General features: G+C 37.5%; 3 protein-coding genes and 2 pseudogenes across 4 annotated transcripts; 2 read left to right on the top strand and 3 right to left on the bottom strand.

Annotated features, from left to right (window-relative positions):
• Positions 1 to 352: 352 nt before the first annotated feature.
• Positions 353 to 15,647, bottom strand: LOC136281754 (uncharacterized). Of its 2 annotated transcripts, none has more exons than XM_066168652.1 (4): positions 15,261 to 15,647; positions 4,391 to 4,722; positions 4,017 to 4,068; positions 353 to 2,380 (listed from the first exon to the last, which is right to left on the bottom strand). In XM_066168652.1, exons 1-4 carry the CDS (start codon positions 15,559 to 15,561, stop codon positions 2,013 to 2,015), a joined length of 1,053 nt encoding a protein of 350 aa, XP_066024749.1. In that variant the 5' UTR covers positions 15,562 to 15,647; the 3' UTR covers positions 353 to 2,012. The 2 variants fall into 2 exon arrangements, with proteins under 2 accessions (XP_066024749.1, XP_066024748.1); XM_066168651.1 differs by having other exon boundaries at positions 387 to 2,380; positions 4,005 to 4,068.
• LOC131796947 (uncharacterized) lies at positions 7,842 to 13,374 on the top strand (annotated as a pseudogene).
• LOC136281611 (uncharacterized) lies at positions 13,232 to 15,178 on the top strand (annotated as a pseudogene).
• Positions 15,648 to 16,538: 891 nt separating the features above from the next.
• LOC131779846 (uncharacterized) lies at positions 16,539 to 21,282 on the bottom strand. The gene is made up of 4 exons (XM_059096429.2): positions 20,903 to 21,282; positions 19,514 to 19,806; positions 18,621 to 18,699; positions 16,539 to 18,042 (listed from the first exon to the last, which is right to left on the bottom strand). Exons 1-4 carry the CDS (start codon positions 21,276 to 21,278, stop codon positions 17,660 to 17,662), a joined length of 1,131 nt encoding a protein of 376 aa, XP_058952412.2. The 5' UTR covers positions 21,279 to 21,282; the 3' UTR covers positions 16,539 to 17,659.
• A 1,221-nt stretch (positions 21,283 to 22,503) lies between these two features.
• On the bottom strand, positions 22,504 to 26,899 carry LOC131779856 (uncharacterized). The gene is made up of 4 exons (XM_066168650.1): positions 26,524 to 26,899; positions 24,551 to 25,071; positions 23,844 to 23,934; positions 22,504 to 23,355 (listed from the first exon to the last, which is right to left on the bottom strand). Exons 1-4 carry the CDS (start codon positions 26,822 to 26,824, stop codon positions 22,859 to 22,861), a joined length of 1,410 nt encoding a protein of 469 aa, XP_066024747.1. The 5' UTR covers positions 26,825 to 26,899; the 3' UTR covers positions 22,504 to 22,858.
• Positions 26,900 to 27,191: the final 292 nt, after the last annotated feature.

Below are 27,191 nucleotides of genomic sequence, written 5' to 3'. Positions count from 1 at the left end.
AGCTGGTTAGGAATAATTTTCCAGGAGGCTTGTGAGTCATCTTGAATTCTGTTGACCCAAGCTATTTTGAGTGCTTTTTCCATGATATTGAAATCGCACATTTTCAAACCGCCATCTTTCTTTTCTCCAATTATGGTGTTTCTTTTTATTTTAGGGGGTTTTCCTGCCCAAATAAAGTTGAAAGTTAGCTTATTTATTTCTTGGATATAGTGATCTGGAAAAGGGAGCACGGAGGCTGAGTAAATTAACTTAGATATCCCAAGTGTTTTAACTATGTTTATCTTTCCATAAAGAGTTAGATTTCTCCGTTGCCAAGTGATTAGCGTTTTCTCAAGATTACGTATTTTTTCACCGAAGTTCAGTCTATTAGCACTTTCTTGGTTATGAGAAAAATAGACACCCAGGGCATTGACAGGTTCTTTTGGCCATTTAAAACCAAAGGGTTCATCTGTTCTGTCTTTCCATTCGCCTAACCACATTGCTTCGGTTTTAGTTGTGTTTATTTCTAGGCCAGAAAGTTCTTTAAACTCATTTAAAACCTTCAATAGACTCACGACGGAATCGAGGTCACGAACAAATACTGTTGTGTCGTCGGCATATTGACTTATTTTAAGCTCATGCTTGTTGACTTGGATACCTTTAATAGTAGGATCATTTTTTATGGCTTTAGAGAGGAGTTCTATGCCGAGAACGAAGAGAACGCCAGACAAAGGGCAACCTTGCCTGACTCCCCGCTGTAGGGAGAAAAAAGTTGAGGCATGACCGTTATTCAGAACACAGCTAGTAACATTATTATAAAAAAATTTTTATCCAATTTTGGATGTCGTGGCCGAAGTTGAAGAGCTGCAATGTTTCTAAGAGATAGTTCCATTCAATGGAATCAAACGCTTTTTTGAAGTCCAAGAAAATGGAAATACCTTTTTGATTTGTTTTATCTGTGTAATGTATTAGGTCATAAATTAGCCTTATATTTTCACCAATGTAGCGGCCTTTAACATAACCGGTTTGATCAGGGTTTATTAAAGTTGGCAAGACATTTTCGATTCGCTTGGCTATAACCTTAGTGAGAATCTTGTAGTCGACGTTGAGAAGTGAGATGGGCCTTAGATTTTCCAGAATAGTTTTATCCTTAGATTTTTTTGGGATAAGCGAGATTATTCCTCTTCTTTGACTTATAGAAAGCATGCCATGTTGAGAAGCAAAGTTGTAGCTCGCTACCAGATCATGGCAGATGTCGGGCCAAAAGAATCGGTAAAATTCAGCAGGCAGACCATCACTGCCCGGGGATTTGTTATTGTCAAAGTCTTTGAGCGCATTTTGGCATTCTTCTACCTTTACCAATCCTTCACAAGAATTCTTTTCTTCTTCACTTAGTGCGTTTACGTTTTCTGGAAAAATAAAAACTTACCAATAACAATATTTTCTTTAAAAAAACCAGTTACTCTCTAAATTACAAGTTAAATTTATCAGTAAAGTGAAAAAGGTATAGTACAGTACTGAAGTCATAAAACCAAAATATCAAGGGACAGGCAGCTCATCACTGTTTCCATGGCATAATGTGATGAAAGGTAATAATACACTTTGGATGGGTTGCTAGACTATCCAGGGCTGTCACCTGAAAGCTTGTCAGTAAACCTGAATGGATAACTACATGAATTCCTAAAGCCATTTCACTGTGTTGGTAAATCTGGTTTGTGCTCGCAGGAATACCATGTTGAACTATTCTCACCCCATATAACATAATGACCTCGAATGAAAGTAAGTAGAAAAAGTGGTAATAGTCGACAAATCAGATTGTTTGTATATCTGACCTTATCTCGTCTATGACCGCTCTAAGTTAAGATCTCTTTTGTAAGTTAAGCTATCTAGGAAAAAGGTAAAATTCATTTTTCTGTGTATTGTTTCTAACGTAGACTTAAATCTGCCAGGGGTTCTGGAAGTTCAAACGAAGAACTATCTTAATATTTCAACACCTACAGAGCATAATCTTAAAACAATTTTTTTTGCTGTTCTTACTGATCAGGCATTCTCGGTCGGTTATAAACCAGGGCTAATCTCCAAATACCATAAATGGCCAGCCCCACCACACCGAGAAAGGTTAAAAGAGCGACCCGTGGTAATTTCCACCACTCAAACCAGCGTGGCTCACAACTCGAGGGAACCTTAGAGACGGTGTAAGTGACATCACCGGAACCAAGAGATCTAAACTGCACACAAACTTCAAGGACTGTTCCCCAATCTCGTGCGATGTCCTGTATGGCCTTCTCAGACGGTTTCCATGGTTTCTCCCAGATCTTAACGTCCCCCACCTCGAAAGAGATCCTACCATTGCGAATCCGAGTGTCTAGCAGGACAGTGCCCTCTGGCCATGAGTTCTGGCCTGCAGTTCAAAATAAGGAAACAATAATTGAATCAAGAAGCGACGGTTAATTTCGGGAGGAATTATGTACGAAAGGCTAGAACAAGGTTATCTGAATTTTAAAACACGGGTCGTTTGTCTTGGTTCAGAAACTCGTCGTCAAATTTTAAAAAGCGGTCGTGAGGCCTGGTTTTTCTCGTGATGGTCTCGATTATCTTAAGAAAGAGAAGCATGTGAAAGCACTGTGAGCCATTGTTTCACACGCTTTTCGAATTCTTTTCCATATGCCAATTATATGTAAATTTTACATGTGTAAGAAATTTCATTTTAAGCATGTGTAAAAATCGTATGAATAGTGCGCTTCGATGTTACCATTACGAACGCCTCACTACACGGAAATTTACGCATAGTTTTACAGAAATTTCGTTTTCAGCTGTTTCCAAAAAGCAATCCCTTGAATTTTAAGTCTGTCATAATTCCATATCAAACTCATGGGGTACAAATAGTCTTAACTTGAATGTAGTGACCACGCCCACTTCGACGCCCCACTCAAATCGAGTGTAATTTTCGAATGTTTTACCATCGTGCGGATTCTCTACGGAAAAAGCATTCAATGTACCTCTGAAATATTACACTATAATACTGTGGCTTTCTATTTCGCTAATTTTCTAACTTGAAGGTAAAGTTTTCCCCTCGTCATTTTTACCTTTTCTCCGAGCGGTTGCGTGAAATTAACAAGGCGTTTTTGATTAAAACACGACCGAGCGAAGGGTCTCGGGCGATATCTCTTTTACGCAGACGTATTTTAAAAATGTACCGCCAGAATCAAAAAGAAGAACAAATTTCCTTTGTTTTGATATGTAAAGTGTCGAACAAAAAGCAGATTTACCCTCGTCAAATGGCGTTTCAAAACGGCTGTATCTTCCTCCTTTTGATTTTTTCCTGTTTTGTAAGCGTGAAAGCAGTAGGAGAAGGATCGGGAAATTCAGAAAGCGCTTCGGGAATTAATCTGCCATCGTTTACTTACAAGATAAACAAGTAAGATTTGTGAAGTTCGTTGAAGTATGAAGTCTAAATAAATGCCTTTTTTAAGCTTGTTTGCTGGATTTTTCGTAAAATTCCCTGATTAATTTTTCGTTTCAGCTTACTAATCTATACTATTTCAAAGCAATGCAAAGACGAAGACGGAGAACCACGAGTCGGTCCTCTCAACAATCGTAAACAAAGTGTTTGAGCAATCAGGTATACGAGGAGTAATAATTAATAGCTGCATATCAGAAGTATTCAGAAAGAAAATATTCTGTCTTCAGAAAGCTGTCAAGAATGCTAGTAATCGTAGTGGAAGGCAATTAAATGCACTTCTTAGCAAGTTGAAAACGGGCCCTCAGTATCGATCTAATATCATATCGATCTCAATATCATACAGTTTTGTATCTTTCTTCCGTGGATTCGCCTTTCTAACGGGGGTGTATGTTGAGTATTCATTGCAAAATCGCTTTGTTTTTTCTATTTCCCTCTTTGGTCTGTTCGCAACGGAGAGCATGCGCATTACGTGGGGTTAGTGGTTGTGTACACCTGAAACCGAGAAAAACAAATGTTCATCGCACTGGGGAAAGAGTTTGATATGATTACATTTACTTATTACCTGGATACGGACCTGGATCTTCCATGTCAACTGTCGTGTCTTCTTTAATTGGCCCCACTGGAGGCTGATAGGAAAAAATGATTGAATAGGGAAAGCAAATAATCGAGAAAATCAACAAATTGAGAATTCTACAGAGCGAGTAGTGATAAATGAGGACCTGGATTGCTAACAGTCTATAACAAGACGAGAACAACTTTTTTCTGACTTTGACCAGGACTTTACGATTATGGGTGACATTTTATAGTAAATCGATAGTATTAAATTATATTTTTTTGGCTGACTGTTTAATTAAGATGTACTCTTGGTGAATTACTATACCCTTTTCTTATGACACCTAAGAATTATTTTATTTATACAAAAAAATTCATTCAGTTTTCTCATACTACCTGAGGAATCGGCTCTAGTTGTGGTTTTGGTTGTGGCTTTGGCTTTGGCTGAGGCTCTGGCTGTGGCTTTGGTTGTGGCTTTGGTTTCGGCTGGTATTCAAACTTCTTTCTTGTTTTGTTTGGATCAAAGTAATGCAGCAATGCTTGCTGATGGATTTCCCTGTATTTCTTGTCCCAAGAAAATATGAAGCTCTGTCTTCCGTCGAGATATTCCTCCTCGAACTGCGAGGCCACTTTTCTCCGTGCCCAACGCGAGATCACAGATCTGTCTTCTTCCTCGTCTGTATCTTTGTAGCTGTTGTCTCCACCGATGACAATCAACACCTTGTCACCTTGGATGACAAAATAAATGAATTTGAAAACTGTTATGAGTGACTAACAATCGATGCTGAGGGGAGAGACCTCCCTCCCTGATGGACACACGCACAAAAAATAATTTATTATATCACTGTCATCATTAAAATCACTGAATTCAAATTGTACGTGGTTTTACTGAAAAACACACCATATCTATCGGATATCTGTATCTGAATGTAGCAGTAAACTATTAAACCAAGTTTTCAGTGGAATTATATGATTTTCTCCACCTGAGCATACCTTAACAAATACCTATACAATTTTTTTGCCAACGAGCCAGCCGAGCGAAGACGCTCGGCTGGGGAGGCGGCAGAGAATAGTGCCGCGCGAAGAATGGTGTATGCGAAAAAATTCTCGATCGGCATTGAAAAGTGTAAGTGTAAGGTGTAAGATGTAAGAATGTCTCAGTTTAAGCCAATTGCAAGGAAGGAACTATTCAAGCCAATGAAAAGACGTGTTACATTGTAGTTTTTAACCAATCAGGAGGCGGTACATCTAGACACTTTTGCGTGGTTGTTTGATGAGCTTGTTTGTGGAAGCGTCTCTTCGTTTGGTTTGAAGACAAGCAGCTCGATCTTGTTGTAGAAGGTGAGTGTTTTCTTTGTTGTGGTCGTTATTGAATTGTAAAGAATTTCATAGGCTCAGAATATACAGTGGTCAAGAGACCAATAGCACTAGCGTGTTATACAGCGGTTGAGAGATCAATAGAACCAGCGTGTTCGCTACTGATTTGAACCAGCGAGTTCAGCAATCAATAGAACCAGCGTGTTCATCAATCAAGCTGAAACTTCAATCGACCAGCGTGCCTTTACAAAACTCTTCATCTAATTCGAATATTGAGGAAAACTGTTGGAACTAGAGCAAATACAGTGTTCAAATTTAGTGTTCGAGACACGGAATCGAACCAGCGTGTTCATTACAGAATTGAATGAGCGTGTTCATCAATCGAACCAGCGTATCGAACTGAAAGTTCAGCAATCACGAAATCGAACCAGCGTGTTCACCAGAGAATTGAACGAGCTTGTTCATCAATCGAACTAGCGTATCGAACTGAAAGTTCATGAATCGAAGTAGCTTTTTCCCTCTCACTTTCACTTTGCACTGAAAGTTCGATTGAGCAGCGTTGACGGACTACCCCCTCCAAACAGCGTATTCACAAACGGAATCAAAGCAGTTTGTATATTTCTCGCATTCATCAATCATGGTGTGTTTATGGTACGCAGTACTCACAATATTTTTACTGAAATTACATCATTACAATTTAAATACTGGGGTTAGTACGAAGTTTTCCTACGGATGCTCAAGTTTATATTATTTTTCATTTAACAAGAACATAATACGTATTATGAAATATAGCGGAAAATATTTACAAAGGAGAATTCCCCATGCCTCACACGGAAGCTTTAATCCTTATATTATAACAAATAAAGAAGCGCATATTGTAAATGGAAACATAAGTGTCGGTTACATTAAGAAGAATGAGGCCACCTCTTCCAATCAACAGTTGCAAGAGACGAATAACAATCGAAGACATTTTATGAATTACTGCTTAACACACTCGGGCAGGTTTTCTTGTGCAGTTGACTCTTTTCTTGAACTCACTTTTGCTATTTTTAGAGATTCTTTGCAACGTGTTGAACGTAATGAGTTTTTTCAAACGTTATTTGAAGCATGTGTGCATTTACAAAGTTGTAATGGGGAGACAGATATGACCCTTATTCGAGAACCTGTTTGGGCTTATTTGAGACAGCATTGTAACTCATTTGCTACAATGTCTGCAGATGCTGTATTTAGTGACATATTCAAATTAAGCACAGTTGGAGTTATGACCGAGGAATTGCAATCCCTTTTTTTGGTAAAAGAGAGCAATCAGTCAGTTTGCTCATTGTGCAACAATGCAATCATAAAAAATACAAGTGTATTTGTTATTTATATTACTTGCCAAAACTGGGGTCATAGCTTATTTGACAATTATGTTTCTGAGGCAATACTTCCAAGTAGCAAAGCACTTTTCTGTGGTCTGTGTCAACAGCATTCTGGGAATGTTTCATTGCTACAACATTTTGTTATCCTTCCAAAATTTTTACTCATAGAACTTGCTTCAACTTGTATCAATAAAGTATACTTTCCCCACATCATCGATGTGTTAGGTCAAAGTTATGAACTAAAAGGCATGGTACGCTGTGCAAGTCATCATTTTACAGTGGCTATAAATAATCACACTGAATGGATATATATTGATGATTTGTGTGTGTCAGTGAGAAGTTTCACTTCAATTCAGGATCTTTTGAATAATTACCCTAATGGTTGGTTTTTTGCTGTGTTTGAAAAGTGTTCATCCATAATTGAAACTGATTTACAGCCAAATAGCCCAACTGAAGCATTTCCAAAAGACAAATGCTATGAAACCATGCAGGGTGGAACTCAATCTCAGGTGCCTAATGTGTTTTTTAAATCAGGCAAATTGAGCTCTTCTTCATATGAAATTGAGGAAGAAAGTCAACAAGATGATTCGTTTAATAACAAAAAAAGGACACAATCAGAAATAAAGGAAGCTGATAAGAGACTTAAGTTGGATACACAACAAAAACATCTGAAAAAATACAGAAACAAAAAATCAGATGTTACAAATGGTATAGGTAAATTAGAAGAGAGAGCTAATGAAAATGAGTGCAGGTGGCAGCATAATAAAAAAAATTGACTACAAATGAAACGGATAAACTAAGGAAAAGGATCAAGAACAAAGCATACATGAAAGAATATAGAAAAAAAAATAACATTAAGAAACAATTGACTACAAATGAGGCAGATAAACTAAGAAAAAGGATCAGGAACAAAGCATATATGAAGGAATATAGAAAAAAAAACAACCTTAAGAAAAAATTGACTACAAATGAAGCAGATAAACTAAGAGAAAGGATCAAGAGCAAAGCGTACATGAAGGAATATAGAAAAAAAATAACATTAAAAAAAACTTGACTACAAATGAAGAAGATAAACTAAGAAAAAGGATCAAAAACAAACAGTATGTGAAGGATTATAGGAAAAGGACAACATTAAAAAAAATCCCTACAAATGAAGCAGACAAACTAAGAAAAAGGATTAAGAACAAAGATTACATGAAGGAATATAGAAAAAGAAAGAAAAGTGACCAAAACAACTCTGGAAGTAAAATGAAAATTGTTAATAATCAAACTACTTGTGAAGCAGGAACACAGTTCATTGAAAAAACAAAACAGTGTCCTGTGGTAAGTCAAGATAAGTATCTTTCACTGTTTGATGCTAAAACATATGGACAACTTCACCATCAGGAGTGGGCAGCAATTAATATAAAGAGGTTTCATGAGTCCATGATTTTCAAAATCTGGCATTGCCGAGTTTGCCATGAAGCATGGCCATTGTCAGTAAAAAACAAAAAAGAAGCAGACTATGTTTGTTCAAGATGTGTTAGAGACAAGAACAGTATTAAAAAGTTCTCTGCTCAAAACAGCATGATACCAGCTCAAGTTCCAATAGAATTACAAGGTCTAACCCAAATAGAAGAGATGTTAATTGCTCGTGCTTTTCCAGTTATCAGTGTTTACACAAAGCCAGGTGGACAAAGAGCCTATAAAGGTCATTGCATTAATTTCCCCCAAGATATCCAGGATCTTGCAGACACACTACCAAAATATCCCAAAGAACTCCCTATAATAGTAATAATAGCGGAAGGCAAGAATAACACTTCTAAAGATTTAATTGTTCGAAGACAAAAAGTTTCTATGGCTCTGCAGTGGTTAGTTGATCACAATCCTGTGTACAAAAACATTAAAATTGATTATACATGTTTGTCTTCCCTTCCAACTGAAGGAATTCCTAGTGACTTGCAAAAGGTTCATTGTACTAAAATCAGTGATGATGAAATAGATCCAGATAGAGGTCCACTTGATAGTGATGAAATACCATTCAATCATGAAACAGAGTTAAGCAGCACTGTATTAAATCCTGTTGTTTTGAAGCCACCAAAGCAGCTAATAAAAGACGAACTATTACAACACCATAAAACTGCATGGCCTAATAGGGGAAGCAAACCTTTAAATGAGTTCAAAATTCAACTACTAGCAACAATGGCTTTTCCCACTCTTTTCCCTGATGGTACAGGCGATCCAACTAATACTGCTACAAAGCGACATGCAACCTTGGGTGAAAAAGTAAAGCATTTGATAAAGTTTGCTGAAAACATCAATGGTGAATGGGTGTACAGATTTGCAAGACATCCACGATTTGCTTACTGGGCATTCAATATGATCCAAAGACACAGACTTCTTGGTCAGGGTAGTATATTTCTTAAACAAAATCCAAATGAAGCCCACCTAACTGTTGAACAACTAAAAAAAATGCTTACTACCAATAGCTATTCTTCACTTATGTCTAAGCTGATGCATTATGCCAAAAACATAACTGGTAGCACTGATTATTGGCAAAAGTCAAAAGAAGATTTGAAAGCTACAATAAGCCAAAAGGGACCTCCAACAATATTTTTTACTTTATCATGTGCAGAATATCACTGGCCAGAATTTCACAAGCTTTTAAGCAACAGTTTCACTGAAAAACTGACTCCAGGTGATAGACACAAAAATGTTTTAAACAATCCACATCTGTTAGATTGGGTCTTTTCAGAAAGAACTGATCGGTTTGTCAAGTTTTGGTTGAAAGAATCACTGCACTCTTCCTGGCATTGGTATAGATATGAATATGCAGTCCAAAGAGGATCAATCCATTGTCATGGAGTCGCTAAATTAAAAAATGACCCAGGATTATGTACCCTCACTGAGAAGGCCCTCAAGGGATACTTAGCTTCAAAATTTAAAAGTGAAAACCAACATGAACTAACTAAAGAGCAAATTGTGAATATTGACAATGAAATACAAGAAGGCAAAGAGGCTGAGACAATCCTTTGTAGATATGTTGACTTTTTGATGTCAACCTGGAATCCTTCCTCTCTTGATGATGGATGGTCAAAACCAGAAATTCACCCATGTCAAAAATCATATCTTTCATTAAAAACCAATGAAATGGCAAATGATTACGTACATTTGTTAAATTCGGTCGAGAGACACACTACATGTAGTACTAAATATTGTCTTCAACAAAATGACAAATCCGAATTGCATTGTAGATTTAACTTTCCTTATGACGACTGTCCTGACACTAGACTTGATTTTGAACCAATAAATACAAAAAATGGCGAAACAAAATATAAAGCTGTTATTGTCACAAAACGAAATGACTCTAGATTGAATCGTCATCAACCATTACAACTTCAAGGGTGGAGAGCAAATTGCGACATTCAAATTGTTATAGATTATCATGCCTGTCTGGAATATCTTGTTAAATACACATCCAAAGCTGAGAAAGCATCTTCTGTTGTCAAAAATGCTTTCACCAATATTATCACCAAAATTAATGATACAACTGATACTCCAAGTGCCCTTAAGCAAATTTTGCTGAAAACTGTTGGTCAAAGAGACTATTCTATTCAAGAGGTAATGCATCATTTACTGTCAATAAAATTTGTAAGTGCAACACATGAGGTTATCACTGCATCTCTTGATGGATCGAGAAGAGTACACCTTAAAGCAAATAACCAAATTTGTACTGCTCCTTCATTGCTTGATACCTATGCTGAACGTTACAAGTATCTCAAGGTAGACCCGCAGTTATTAGAGTACAATTTTTTCAAGTTTGCATCAATGTTTACTTTCAAAGCCTCTAAACTTAAACAAAGAGACAAAAGTGTAATTGTCAAAACCTATCCTAATTATTCATCCAATCCAAATAGTGAAGACTATGGTTTGTTTTGTAAATATCAGTTGCTTAAATACAAACCCTGGCAATATACACCGGATGATGCATGGGATGACCTTCCACAGGCTGATGAGACATACACAACATGTTGGAAAAAATTCTTGCTAACTGATACTGCAAAATCCTTAGTCCCTGATTGGGAAACCAAAATGCAAGATGTAAACAACTACATATGCATAACACCTTTGAATGAGGATTCTTTTGAAGAAGATTAAAACACCAAAAGTGAAAGAGAAGAGTGGATGCTTATGGCAGAGTTGACTATTCAAACAACTGATACTGTGAGAAATCTACACCTGTACCACATGCATATTGGCATCAAGTGTATCAGTATTTCACAAATGATGAGATAAATGCAATGCCTACATGGATAAACAGAGAGAAAAACAAGAATAGTGCTCACCATTCCTGTGAAACAAGAATCATAGATACTTCAACTTTTAATAGAATGCAGCAAGTAGCTTATCAAATAGTTTCCAATCATTTTGCCAGTGGTGAACAAAATCCCTTGCGCTTTCTTATTATGGGTGTAGCAGGAACAGGGAAAAGCTATCTCATTGATTCCTTAAGAAATTTGCTTCAGGAAAAATGTAAGGTTTTAGCTTACACTGGAAAAGCATCATTCAATGTCAATGGAGTAACGCTACATTCACTGCTAAAATTACCTATTGGTTCAAAGAGACATTGTGATTTAAAAGGAATACCTTTGCAACAACTGCAAAGTAACCTTGAAAACGTTCAATATTTAATAATAGATGAATACTCTTTCGTTGGCCAGAGTTTGTTCGGATGGATTGATAGTCGTTGCAGACAAGCTACTGGACGAACAGACATGACATTTGGCAGCATATCTGTCATTCTTGTCGGTGACATAGCTCAGTTACCACCAGTAGGTGACAAACCACTTTACCATTCTATGCCAAAAACAGAAAAGCAAATTCAAGGTTTTCTCCTATATCATGAATTCAAGAAAGTTGTTAAATTGACAGTTAATCAAAGAGTTCAAGGAAACAATATTGAACAATCCAATTTTAGGGAAATGCTAACCCGAGCTCGCCATGGTGAATCAACTGAATCAGATTGGCACTCTTTAATTTCCAGAACACCGGACAAAGTGCACAATGTGAATGAGTTTGAAAATAATTCTATAAGAATTTGTTATCATAAGGAAAAAGTCGCAGAATTAAACATTAGTAGACTTAAAAGCTTGGGTCAACCAATAGCAATAATAAAAGCTCGTCACTCTATTGGAGCACAAACACTTAGTGCTGATGACATGGGAGGCCTTGAACCTATACTTTACTTATCAAAAGGAGCAAAAGTAATGTTAACGATGAATCTATGGACTGATGTTGGCCTTTGTAATGGAGCATTAGGCACAGTACTTGACTTTGTGTATGCTGAAGGACAACAACCTCCATGTCTTCCAATATGTGTATTGGTTCAATTTGATGATGAATATAAAGGACCATCAATTTCTTCTCTGTTTCAAAGATGTGTCCCAATTTGTCCCATCACCCAAGTTTCAGAAAGTTTAGGAAAAAAATATGAGAGACAGCAATTGCCATTAAAATTAGCCTGGGCAATGACAATTCCTAAATGTCAAGGTCTGACCCTCTCTAAAGCTTGGATTGATTTAGGATCATCAGAAAGATCTCCTGGAATTAGATATGTTGCTTTAAGCAGGGTTAAAAAAATACAAGATCTTCTTATTGAGCCAATGACACTAGAGAGGTTACAAGCGGTCAAAAAGTCTACTAACTTTAAGTTTAGATTAACAGAAGAAAACCGTCTTGATATGTTGGCTAATGAAACACTGAATTCACATCTCAAAATATCTTAAAAAAAATTTTCGTATATGTCATACTCTTTTAAACAAATCAAAGCAATCAATGCATGCATAAATATTTCTTTTACACTTATGATTAAAAGATAAAAAGTCAATTACAATTCAAAATCAACTTTGTACAATTTTGATCTTGTCTCCCTGTGGTGACTGGTTCCAAATATTTTCAACAAACATTTCACATTTCATATTCTACTCTAAAAAAAAGGAAATGCATTGTCAGTGCTTTCTGCTTACAAAATCTTTGATATTTCAAAAAAAAATGTTTCTGCACTGTTTGAAAATTTTCTTTTTCTTCAGTTTCCAGATCTCCTGTCAGTCAATCATGTCAAAAGAAAATACAAACTCTGGTAAGTACCTGTAGCTTTAATTTACAATGTTTGGTTTTTTGTGGTTCTCCATATTCCTGTTTTCTTCACTTGGAAAGTAGGTGGGGAGGGAGATTGAATGAGCAAGAGCTGCTGAAAGGAAACAACCCCTTGTAATTTTTGTTACAAAATCTTCGTCTGGCCTCACCATACTAGATTGCATCTACACAAAAAATATATTGCCATTTCTAAAATTCAAACCTTACTGACAAACGCAATTTCACTACCGTCACTGAAATCTTTGGTGGCTCCTCCCAACTTCTGCTGTCTGAACTGTACTGAATGATTTGATTTGATTTGATTACTGCACAATTGACAGTAGTCACGACCTGCAAGAGCTGCAGAACATTTGATTGACAGTACCAAAAAAACATTTGTTAGTTATGAATTTTACAGTCCACATGTTATTAAAAGATGCAGTAACTTATTGTGATCAACATTTCATGTCTAACTTCAGTTTTTATTTCCTCTTTCTTAGATAATCACCGTGGCTACATTCAGAATTTGAGTCCTATAAAACGTTCACGAAATCAAAATCAGTGGTATGATTTTGATTTACAAACCAGCCCATCAAAATTGAGACGAGTTGTGGGATTTAATATTGCAAACCACTCCATGCTACAAGAACATGAAGCGTCAAAAACAGCTGTAACCCTCAAAAACACTAAGCAAAACAGCAACAATGACATCATATTCAACCAGCAATCAACACTAAGGGTAACACCTACCTTTGATATTGATTTTGATTACAAGCCCATCAACAAATCCCAAAAGACTGAGCCCTCAACTCAGCCTGCCAAGAAGATTACACTTGAGGAGCTCCCCACACTCCAAGTCAATCAGAAAGTAAATGTCACTGCTTCCATTTCACTGGGAAATGAAAACCCTAAACCTGTGCAATTGAAATCCTCAAGTGAAATGACAACTGTAATGATGAAACTGGAACTGCTACTATTCATATATGGGATCCACTTTTCAAGAACATCAAAACTGGCACCACATATGAGTTTGAAAACCTTACTGTAAAGCACTTCCAAGGGATCACTCATCTGGGAACAACCCCTACAACAACGTTTAAAGAAGCCAATCAACAACTGACACCTATAAATGGCCCTGCATTACTTGCAAATCCAGAGAAGGAAGCAAAAGTAGAGAGCTTCAAAATGATCAACAAACTAAGCATTTTCATCACCTGCCAAGCATGCAAATGCAAAATTAATGAAATCTCCCAACAGAACACACTCACTATAATGTCAACAGAAAAGTGATCACTGAAATATCATCATCTTCACTGTCAACTTAAACTGTCCTACAGTACAGAATTAACAAAGCCAGACCACCGACTAAAATATTTATTTACAACACTTAAGTATCAAGACTTCAACAAACTTTCATTACCATGTTCTGATTCAATGTTACGTTACCTGTTATTTGAAAGCATACATACGAAACTAGTTAATCTTATTTCTTACCATGCTATTGATGTTCAAGATGTTGTATTAATAGCAGAAAACCATTCACATTGGTTTTCACGTTCAAGTTCATATGCTTTTTTTAAGATTACTAAGTTCGCAAAGACTAGTGCATGTATGTTTCTGTTCACAAACATTGTACTAACCAAAACCCCTTCTATATGCTTCAATCAACATATTGTAAATGAAAAATTCAGTGTTGTTTTTTTATGCTCTTTCAAAGCAACAGTTATACAATACACCACAATTCATATTCTTTGTTATGTTATTCTTATAATGTTACATTAATAACAAGAACTATTCACATCCTTTCACTTGTTCAAGTTATTAAATGACTTGGTTAATATTACCAAGCCCTTAAAACCTTAGTACAGTTTCCATGTTACTCTTATTAAAAACCCTTTAATCAATTGGAAAAAACTATGCCTCAGCATAAACCCCCTTATCAAACCACAAATTGATCGCTCGTTGGCACTCTATCGATAGGTATATCTAGTTTATATTATTTTCAGACATCCAAGTTCTTACCGAGAAACTGTGAATTACAGAATGGTTTTGTGAAAGTGAAACTCGAAGCGAGGTCGGAAGTAACTTCCGCTTTTGGTCAGTCCCAACATAGACACAACTAAGTGTTTTCCACGAAAGCGAGAGTGTAAATACTGAGCAACTAGCTTTGAAAGTTAATCGTACCAAAGGCTCGCGTATTTTCTTTCATCAAAAAAGTAAAATTGAAAACTTGACTACCTTGAGAGATACACACCAATTAATGTTTCTCACGAACAAAAATACGAATAATAAATAGAGGCATTATAAATGCCACACAGCCACAATTTTCAGACTCGATGTATCGTTTGTTTTATTTGGGACTTAAAAGACATTTAACCTTTTCAGCGTATACGTCGTCATAAAAAGGAAAAGTGTATCGTTATCGTTCTGAAAAGATGATGCAAACCGCTATCTACTCAATCGTTTTGACTCACCAGACGCTCTCTGTAAAGCTCTGTATAGACTTGCGTAACCAATTCCAGCGTTGTCTTCGTTGATTGAAAGCCGTGATTCGTGGGCATTGACAGCGAAAACGGCAAAATCCATTTTTAGTCCGGGAATGACTGTCTCGCTCATCTCTGACATTTCACGCAGCCGAAAATTGCGCTTGTGTACAGTAAACCGCATCTTCACGTCGTTTTCCACGGTTAGTAACAAGGATTCTATTGGATCCAAATTACAAGTATTATCGCAGTTAAAAAGATAGATGTTGGCCGGCTTTCCTTTGATGTCCATGGCACTTTTCTTTTGAATGATTTCACCAACGAACAGGAAAGCAAACACTTCTCGAACACAGCCGAACAAAGTCTAATTGCTTGTTGTTCCCGGTATTCTGGGAATACGAATTCCCAGAATATTGCGTTACCCCCATTTGTAACCGAACCTTTTGATGACGTGTACGGCAACTGCATGTGGACACTATTTTTTTTTAACATTCTTAAATGCTTGGCTGAAACCAGTAACTATAAAAACTATGAAAATTAAATTTTTAATGTATTTAAATACTTGTAGCTGGAAAAGTAAGAAGGGCTGAATATCCGAGGCGAAGAGTTTAAATTTTTGTCATTTTTCCTCAAAGGTCTTCATTAGCTTTCTCGCGAACAAAACAATGGGTTCACTCAAGAATACAGATTTCAGTCACACGTATCACAATACATCTGTCACCAAATTACCGACAACTTCCGAAAGAGTGGAAGCTTATTGCAATTAAAAGCTACAATTTCTTCGAAAAATAAGACAATTAATCAGGCGAATAACCTTTGTTTGAAAATGTCTGTGAAACGGTCGCTATCTTGTCAGTATTTCATGCTTGGACGAGCACGATAAACAACACGAAATAGAGCATAACAAATCAGGTCCTTCTCGTGACATCTGGGGTTGACAGTGTCCATCCCGCTCTCTTACTTGGAGACGTTCAGTTAAAGTGGCGGTGAATAGGGTATGGGGAAGGGTGGGATGGAATAAAATGCTAGATTTCCGGACCTTAACTTCACTATTAGACAGACTTGAGACATTTCGACCGCTTAGAAAGTGTCACATCACTTTCCATTCCCTCCTGGTATGATTATTTCTTTACTGAGAAAATAGGATTTTGGAACCTTGCACTGAGGTCTGCATACAAATGTAGGAATAAAGAAGTGAAATCCTACCTAATTTTAACTGTAATAACACGCAACAGATATTTCAACAAAATATTAAAAACCTGTATTTCTAAGGCATCCAATCGTTAGGAAATCAGTTAATAAAAATAAGAAAGTAATAATAGGCTTTTTTTTTTAAATGTATCTATCCTACACGATTCCTCATCTCCTAACTAACTAAACCAGCTAACTACGATTATAAACATAAATTACGGATAAAATAACAATACTTATTACAAATGAGATTACGAATGAAAGTAAAACTGTGAAAGCGTGAAACAGAACTTTTCAAGCAAAATACATTTTTCACATATTCAGAAACCGTTTGCTTACACTTCTCTTAACAGTCAACAATTATATCATCTTTTCCTAAGTTATCCATTACAGAGACCATGTTCTTATTTTTAAATTTTGACGGGATTTAATACCCTGTCAAACTTAAAAAAAAAAATAGAAAAGAGATCGCCAATCGGTAATTGTTTTTCCTTATCTATCTTGAGGTACTGGTAAACCTCTCGAATAATCAAAACTAATTAAAGCTGATATGGCCACGTTATTTGAAAAATTATGAAAAATATCTGTTTTAGAAGGGTGTCCGCTTTGTAAGGATCATTATGATGACGTCACTTCGACAAAGTGTCCTGTATCTACAAACAGGTGCAAAAATGCATTTACTTTATCATTGACAAACAGTACTTATTTCCTGCCAAGTGAATGAATAGTTTTTGTTTCTTTTTAAATTTTTGTTTTCGTTTAGAATCTGTGGTTCTGAATCGCTTATTCATTGTCACAGTGTTAACTTTTTTAAGGCTCAGCTTTGGTAAATGAATCGTTGGTATTCAGCATGGCATGTAACTCAAAACAGGAGGTTGTTTTACATATGGAAACTCTGAGCTGAGTTTTGATGTCCCCTTTTTACGTATTAGAAAGAGTGCATATTATACAGGTTTGCTTCAGAAGAAAGTATACTAGAACTGACGATCGGGATATATCAAGCTGTTCACAAAGAAGAGGTGTCCTTAAGGAGGAAGTTCGACTGTAGTTTGAATTCGATTAAATGAGTTGCGATAAAACTTGAAAGACACGGCTTAAAAATGTTAAAGCTGAAAACGAACTGGAACAGTAGTTAGTCGTCTGTTTTAAAGTCAGGTTTAATTAGGCCTAAATGTTTATATTTTTATGGTTAGCTGTTTTCATCCGTTCTTTTTTTTTCCAAGCCATTCACACACTGCTATTAAAATCCACAGTATGCAACTATAAATCCAAGCAAGGCAATCCCAGACTAACTTTAAACAACACAGTACGCTGGCCCAACTACAAATACTCTGAGGTTGCACACTGTAAGAGATCCCACCGTTAGCCATAGCGACAAATCTAACATTTGCAAGAGGTATAAACATCCAATCTCTCGACAGGTGGCGGACAGTTGTTCCAGACGGCTTCCATCTGCGGTCCCAGACCCTCACGTCCTCTTTTTTAAACGAGATTTTCCCAAAACGCACGAGTGTGTCCAGCAGTTCGGTACCTTCGAGAAATTCCGGTCGGGAATCGATAGGCTCTGGCCTGGGCCCTAAGGCTAGATAAAAATAGATTTCTAAATAGGTAAATAAATAAATAAATAAAAATAACCCTTACTGAGGGTTTCAGCCCTCGCCCAATACTGAGGAGGTGGGGTTGAGGTAACGCAATTTGGTACTTGGGAACTGGAAAGGAGGATGAGAGCGTGAGGCTTCTAAACTTAAACTTTAAGATTCTTGGGATCCTTAGGGACTCGAGACTAGTGTAGAACGTAGAGCTTATGCCGGAGAGCTCACATTCATGGTTGACATGCAATGTCACTAAGTATGGAAAGTAAGATATTGCAGCAGCTCAAAGTCAAAAAACGAAAATAAATAAAAAACAAACAAACAAACCAGCGAAAAATCTTCCCACTGGTCTCGCCTGGCGTAATCGTTAATGCAGTAATAATTTATTACGCCTATGCTTCCTCCTGTCATGGCGAGGAAAAGGTCGAACATACGCTCCCAAATAAATATTTAATCTGAACCCAATCATTCGTTTAATAAAGTACACTGCCTCTAAAATGAGTGTTCAGCTTTTGAGAAATAATTTTATTACAAGAAATGGATTCTTGACGTAAAATCGTGGACTCACATTTTTCTCCTTCTTGGCCTGTAAGCCTTCTTTGGGTTCCTCCTCCTAGAGGAGGTACATCATCACCAGAAATACCGTCCTGCAGGATACATGAAAGAAAGCTTTCAACAAACTTGAATGAGAAGCACAACTGATTTAGGAGGAATGAGATTGGAGGGAACGAAAGAAGTGAATGAGTAGATGAATGAATGAATGAAACAAAATATCAAATCAATCAGGAAAGCCACATATGGGAATCCAGATTGGCTTGATGAGCAAATACACGAATCTTGACTTAACATGTTTTAGAAGTTCTAAACACTTTAACTCAGTATTGCAAGATGCCTGTCTACAACTTACATTGAGAACAATGGAAGAGTGGACACGAATGAATAGACTTGATGACTCTAAAATGCAATCCCACAACCGGAATAGTAATCTAAGGAGTAGTAAGCTAATAATTGCTCTCTTCCACTTCTTTAAGTTTTTGATTTGTAAGTAATTCAGAGTGGATTTGTTATAAAAAAATGTTCAGATAGGGTTGTGGGTTACTATCAGAGGGTACAACCATAAACGAACTTCGATTTCATCGTTGTGTGATATCAGATGCTACCTCTCCTCTTGATGTCAAACTATGTGTGTCTTGAGCCGGGTGCATGCTTGATCATCGATTTAACGCTCTAACTCCCACGATCTCACTAGTAATCCTCCTAACTGTCTGCCATATAGTTCTAGTGATTTTAGTTTGGAGTTTTTGGTATTGGATCAACTAATAATCCCCAATTAATACCAATTTTTCCCTATTCTCACCATTTGTCTACTCGATATTGTATTGATATTGTAAGGAGAAATTCTGTCTTGGTCACTCATGGAAGTTAAAGGGTTCAACAAATAAACACAAAAAACGGTCAAACCTTGTCCAGAGAATCATTGACTGTTAGAGGAAAGGTCGTTGGCTCTTGTTTTGGCACATACTGAAACTTTCTTTCTTTCTTACTTGGGTCGAGGTAGTGCTCTAATGCTTTCTCGTGGATTTCTCTGTGACCTTTATTCCAGGAGAAAATGAAGCTTTTTCTTCCATCGAGATACTCCTCATCAAACTGTGACGCCACTTTCCTTCGAGCCCAGCGTGAGATAACAACCTGTTCTTCCTCGTCTTCATCTCTGTAATTATCATCCCCACCAATAACGATCAATACTTTGCTTCCTTTAAGTAGAAGACACTGTATTACACATTACAATTTTAAACGAGTTGTACTGATACTGAAGTGGTAGTGGTTTTCACTGTTGAAGGGCAGTTCACACATTGGTCAAGGTTTGATAATCGTCAGTCTCTCACTTTGTACGTGATTGCCCTCTTCGACTGGATCGTACTAACAGAACGTTTGGAAGAAAGGCAGGGTTATTTGGGTAAATACGGAAGATGGAACATTTGAAAATGACAGTTTTTTAGACCACGTTACTGATTCAGAAAAATTGTCTCTAATTATTTGACACGAGTGTCCGTAAGCTGACCAGAATAACTAATACTATGGAAAAAATAATTCATTCGTTTAAAAAAAAAACAAAACAAATCAAGTAAATGAGGGTAAAAGACCAAGGGGAAACTCCTTTGGCAAATAACTTGTCTCAACATGTAGTAAGTGAAGTTAAAACATTTCTTTATTTTTTATGAAGATAAAGACGTTTTTCTTCGGTGAGGCTGAGAGGCTCGCGTTAAAGTCAGTTACTGTTCGTATCAAGGTGAACTCTGATCTGAACTTTGTCATCTCGAGCTTCCACACACTTTCAGAGGAAGTATATGGGACATTTTGCATCTTTCCTTAAGCTAAATGTAGTAACATCAGTTTGACTCGATTTACATAATTTCCTCCAAAAGCCAGAGAACAGGACAAATCGGCAATACAATCGAGAACCGTGTTGCTTCTCAGATTAAATGTGCCGCATTATTTTGATTATTTCTCGCTGCACAAACATCACTGTACTTATTTCAATGATTACAGTCGACCTGCCAGTCGCTTGCTGCAAAGTGAGAATGATAACAATGAGGAACTAGCTTTGAAAAGCAAACTTTCTTCATCCAAGTAAAAGTAAAAGTGGAAAAACTCGACCACCTTGAGAGATACAGGCCATTGTATGTTTCGATTGTTTGTTTTGTGTTCCTCTTGAAGTAAGATACGAACAACAAATAAAAGCATAAGTTCTTAGAATCGGTGTGTGGTTAGTTTAATCAGGGACATAAAAATTAGGAAATATGACACGGTATTGTAGAAAACCCTATGAACTCGATCGTTTCGACTCACCAGTCGCTTTCAGTAACGCTCTGTAGATCCTTGCGAAACCAATCCCAGCATTGTCTTCGTTGATTGAGAGACGCGATTCTTGGGCATGGACAGCAAAAATGGCATAATCCATCTGCAGTTCAGGAATAATTGTCTCGCACATGTCTGACATTTCTCGCAGCCGAAAAATGCGCTTGCCTACCGCAAACCGCATCTTCACGTCGTTTTGCACAGTTAGTAACAAGGATTCTATTGGATCCAAACTGCAAGTGTTATCGCAGTTAAATAGATAGATGTTGGTCGAATTTCCGTTCATTTCCATGGTATTTTCCTTTGTAACATTTAAAAAGCGAACAGGAAGGACAACCTGTCTTGACTGCAGCCGAACAAAGTCCATTCGTTTGTCGTTCCACGAAAATGATTTCCCAGAATATTGCGTTACCTGGGATTTAACATTAACTTTTTGGTGACGCGTAAGCCAAAGGCATGTAAAGACAAGTTTTGATATAATCTTTTGATGAAACCAGAGATAAGACACGAATAAATCGTATATATCTAACTATTTAAAATCCTTTCAATTCTGGAAACAGAAGTGGCTAAAACCTTTTTTTTGTCACTCGCGACAAAACAAAGCTGCAGGTACTCGGTGGCTTTGAAAGCACAATCAAGTGTATCATGAAACGTCTTGTGCTATATCATTGTGCATTTCCGAAATGGAGAAAGCTCACTGCATTAAAAGGTACAATGTCTTAAAAGGCAAAACAACTAAAACATATTTCAGAAAGCATGCAAGCCGCCGGCATCACCATATTTGAAATATCTACAAGGCTGTTTGTATTTTGTCCAAATATTCAATTACCCTGGGGAAGAAAAATTACCCAGGTGCTTCAGTTTCCGGCATCAGTGATACATTACCAATTGGAACTTATAAATTCCCCAGCAATGGTAGAAAATATTCTTAGCACGAAGGCAGAGAAAAGGAAATTGCTTGATAAGCGCGATATCAACTCTTCGCCATAATCCTTTCAAAGAGGTTGTCGTTCTTTTTGTGCCAGCCTTTGTTCTTTACATGTCACCGTTCAAAAGATCGGGGATTGGAGGGGGCGGGGGTGTTAGAACGTGGAAGTTGAGTAAATGTTTTTGTTTTGCAGTTTGGAGGCATAGGTATAAGAAATAGAGGAGACAGTTTCATTCGTATGCACGTAAATGTTTGGCTTAGTGCATAGCCTTACCTTTTCACGTTTCATATCCGACCAAAACGCTACCCCTTTCACATTCATAGAGGGAACCCACTGTCCTTTTTAACACCAAGCAAATATTCCCTTAACATCCGCCTAATGACATTTTTCAAAGGTAGCCATATTTTTTGAGTCTTTATCTGCACTAGTAAAAGCCATCCACTCTAACGCGCATAACTATGTAGCTAAGCATTGAAAGTCAAACCCTACCCTCTCCCCCCTTCAAAAGAACATCGAGCGTATGTTTCAATGGGGATCTAGCCATTCAGCCGCTGCGTCCACAAGATTAATGGAACCAAGTCACAATTTTGAGTCCATTGAGGACCTTTACGTTTAAAATACTAAAAATTCAGTTTACACGTTTGTAAGTTATTAAATACCTGACAATGCACACTAAGTGCAGATTAATATTCTAACATTAATTACGAAGGTTCAGTGCGGCGTAAACTAAATTATTTCATACACACTGAGATTTACGCTGTGAAGTACTATCGTTCGTGTCTCTGGTTGGACGAACGCGGTTGATGTATTTTCACAGGCGTTCGCTACCTCACAATCATGACACACTTCCTTTAAATATGCCAGTTATGACAAAGAAGTACGCTTCGTGTTTTCAAATTTGAGGTAGGCTGTGAAACTCGAAAAAAAAACTCACGGTTACATAATATCAAACTCGTACTTAATAAAGAGCTGGTCATTTTTAAAGTTACGTCCAACGGGACATAAATCTAACAGTGATTCAGCATCGATTGATTCGTTCTCTGAGCCATCCAAAACACCTAAATATTTTCTCATACAGGTAATGAAACATCCAAGCAAGGCAATCCCTTGTTCGACATGTACATCGCTTAATTAGGTCCCTGAACCATTCAAAACACCTTGATAATTTCCTATACAAGTATTGAAACATTCGAAAAAGGCAATCCCTGCTCAAATTTAAACAACTTATTATGAACGCCCAAAGGATAAGAAACAGCCCATAACAAAAACCGCGAGGTCTCACAATGTAAGATACCCCACCGTTAGCTTTAGCGACAAATCTAACATTCGCAAGGGGTCTAAACATCCAAACTTGCAACAGGTGGCGAACAACTTTTTCCGATGGCTCCCAGCTTTGATCCCAGACCTCCACATCCTCTTCTTTGTAGGAGATTTTGCCAAAACGCATGACCGTGTCCAACAGAATGTTGTCTTCAAGAAATTCCGGTTGGGCATTGAAAGGATCTGCCCTGGGCCCTAATTAAGGTTGGATTAAGATAGATTCATAAATAACTTTTACAACAACCCTTACTGAGGATTTCGGCCCTTGCTCAATACTAGGTGGGGGGGGGGGAGGAAGGGGGGGAGGGGGAGGAAGGGGGGGAGGAAGGGGGGAGGGAGAGGAAGGGGGGGGGAGGGGGAAGGATCTTGCCTTGTCATCTAGGCTAGATTAAAATATCTTTCCAAATAGAAAAAAAATATAATAATTTGCATAAAATCGTCAATTGCAGTAAGTCCTCTAAGATATAAGTTTGTTAGCCAAATAAACGCAACATTTGATTGATTCCGCGCTTTCTTTTCCTCTCTTCAGTGAGGAAAGGGTCAGAGGACCTCTCAAACTGATACTCAAATCCCTAAAAATTCGTAAGTGTAATAAGCAAGGCAGCTTCGTGAACGAGGGATTTTTGCTCTCATAAATAATTTATCTCCAGAATGAGATTTTTGTAGGAAAATTCTGGGCTCACTTTTTCTTCTCTCTTTTCTCTTAGGTCTCTCTCGGGTTGAGTCGTCTCCGCTTCGAGATAGAAGAGGTTTCTTAGCATCATCACTTACGTCCTGTGTGAATAAATGAATGAATAAACAAAAACTCTGACAAATAAGAAAGAAAGAAACGAGATATAATGAATCTAGGTGGGAACGACAGAAGGGAAACAAAGGAAGATAGTTGAAAGATCAATTGATCAACAAACAAACAACTAGTCATTTGATTAGAGTATCCTGGAATCGAGAAGTTAAAGATTCAAAAGATCTAGGGAATAAAAAATCACAGAAATAAAGCATGCATCCGGCTAACGTTCTCTGTGTCCCGTTATGTCTGCCTGCCTGTCTGTTTGTCCGTCTATGCGCCGTCATTCAATTTGGTCTGTCTTTCTTTCTGTCTGTGTTCCTGTCTGTCTCTCTGTCTGCTCGTCTTCCCGTCTTTCACAACATATAAATGAAACTCCAGCTGTCATGAAAGAGAAAATTACGATAAATTTTCCGTACAGTGTATTGTCAGTGAACATAACAGCACGGAGACAGCTCTTGTAGGTTTCAGGTACGGTTTGCGTGATTCAAAGCTACAAATCAGTCCACCAATTAACTCATCATCATTGCTTGTTGACACAAAATTTAGTAGATAGCAAAAACGTGCAATCCATGACCACAAAACAATCTGAATCAAATCGCATACCTCTTCTGAAACATCTATGTTAGCGGGAGGCTGTGGTTCTGGCACATACCTAAGCTTTTGCTCTTTCTTACCAAAGTCTAAGAAGTGCAGTTCTGCTTTCTTGTCTGAACCATCAACAGTTCTAGAAGCAGCGTTTACCGGTATGGATTCGGGCACAGGCTGAAACTTCGATCTTTTCAAACGGGGATCAAAGTAGTGCTCTGGTGCATTCTCGTGAATTTCTCTGTGCGCTACTAGAAAATCATTGACTGGTGGACGAGAGGTTGTCGGCTTTTGTTTTGGTACATACTGAAACTTTTTTCCTTTCTTACTCGGGTCAAGGTAGTGCTCTAATGCTTTCTCGTGGATTTCTCTGTGACCTTTATTCCAAGAAAAAATGAAGCTTTTTCTTCCATCGAGATACTGCGCATCAAACTGTGACTCCACCTTCCTTCGTGCCCAGCGTGACAAAACAACCTGTGCTTCTTCGTCTTTATCTCTGTATTCATCATCCCCACCAATAACGATCAACACTTTGTCTCCTTAAAGTACAAGACACACCGTTACACATGCGTCATAGATTTACATGGATGACAATTTTACATTTAAATGTTTTGCACTGCTTTAAGCTCTGTTAAAAAAATACTCGAGGATTTTATATTTCTCAGCCTTACACCTTACGCCTTTGCCACTTTTGACAGGACCACATCACCAGAACCCATTGAGGAGAGGTAGCATGAGAGTAATTTTGTGAATATACGGAAATTGAATGATTTATCGAGCCTCTGTTTAGATTATTTTTTGTGACCATTCGACATGAGTGCTAACCAGGTCATCAAAAAGCATTTCTGTCATACACTGTAACTATAGAAATAAAGATCTGAGTAAATATTCACAATTATTCAATGGACTACAATTCATTAGTTCCACTTAAACCTTGTTCCCTTTTCCTCACTTTATTTGGAGAAAGTTTTGCAAGGTTAACTTAATTTGCAACAAAGCAAAACCTCACACTCGGGAACCTATGTGGAGCCCATCAGGTCAGAAATTAATTCTACCTCCTCAGTTTGGAGGGAAGAGGAAGAGCAATGAACACTTGTCGCTCTACTTTAATCAACATTTCACAAAGAGTTTACACCACAGTGGTCCTTTGTTTCCCCCTTATGCTTATCGGTCCGAAAGATCACTAGATTCTACCAAAATACAATTCCTAAATGGAGAGGTGATTGTTTTTGGCTTCAGTTAAATTGAATCGGTGAAAAGAATAAGTGAGAAGAAAATTGAAGATGCAGATGACGATTTTCTTCTTGAAAATAAATGTCACAAGGAAGGAAGCTCGCAAAGTATCAACCCGTTCGCCCCGAAAGCGGAAATTTTGGTGTATAACGATGGACTCTGATCTGAAAGTCCTGTATCAATCAAACCAAAAAATATTTAAATAACGTTAACCCGGCGTTGAAAATCCTTGTCCAAAGTCATCTAATTCTAAATGCTGTAGTTATGACCTTTCAAAATGGTTTATTCTGATGCCAGGCCATGTATTTCTAGCTTATTTAAAAATCAAACTTAATCGGATCTTACGTTTGCGTCGTTTTGTATTTTACTGAAACATTTTATATTTTACATAAAACAGCAATACGCGCCCTCTTGGCGTCTTCGCTTTTCGTTATTTGAAGCCTTCGTGTTGAGAAATTGGGTATATGGACGACAATTTAAGTCTGATATGCCCCTCAAATTTCGATAGTTCAGATCAACATTCCTTTCCGGAACCCCCCTTTCCCCCCCCCTTTCCTTCAACATTTACAACATTTCATTTTCAATGCACGCAGTTTATCCGAAGAAAATGTTGATAAGCAAAAATACCATTGCACTTACTGAAATAAAACTGGCAAGAGTTCAAATGAGACCTTAAACTACTATTAAAAATACTTTAAAATCTAAGCTTTCGCCGATCCATGGCATCATTATCGTAACGCATAGACGACCGACCGTACCTGTCGCTTTCAGTAACGATCTGTAAATCTTCGCGTAACCAATACCAGCGCTGTCTTCGTTGATGGAGAGACGAGATTCATGTGCGTTGACAACAAAGACGGCATAATCCAGCTGTAGCATTGGAATAGTCTTTTCACACAAATCCGTCTTTTCCTGAAGGCGAAAATTTCGCTTATCCACCAATACTTTGAGGTTAAGATCGTCTGCCATTTTGAGCAACAAGGTTTCTACTGAGTCCAAGCTATACGTGTTATCACAGTTAAAAAGATGAAACTTCACTACCCTCACCGGACTCGCCATTTTTGTCGGTTTTACCAAAGAACTTTCATAGAATACGAATCGATTACTACAGTATGGCGACCATTTGGCTTTGTGTAAAGTCCATTCGTCTTTCTCGGAAATTCAATTCGTCACGCATTACTTTTATTCTACTGAAAAATTACTTCCGGTTTTTTTTTTATGAACCTAACTCGCATTTCAGTGTTGCTCCTTATTTCTCGTCTCTGGTAAAGCGAGCTAATTTCAGAACTGAATGACTGATTTGCTGGTGGCAGGAACCCGAGGGTCCATTCCACAATATATCTGCGTAATTTTCAGTTCCAAAAAATTTTTCAAAGTAAACATGTCTTCTGAAACAAGCTAATTCCCGGAAATGTTATTCTAGGAA

Source organism: Pocillopora verrucosa, chromosome 6 (assembly GCF_036669915.1).
Source record: "Pocillopora verrucosa isolate sample1 chromosome 6, ASM3666991v2, whole genome shotgun sequence".
In the NCBI taxonomy this organism is placed as follows: Eukaryota; Metazoa; Cnidaria; class Anthozoa; order Scleractinia; family Pocilloporidae; genus Pocillopora; species Pocillopora verrucosa.
This window is presented reverse-complemented; position numbering and strand designations above follow the sequence as displayed.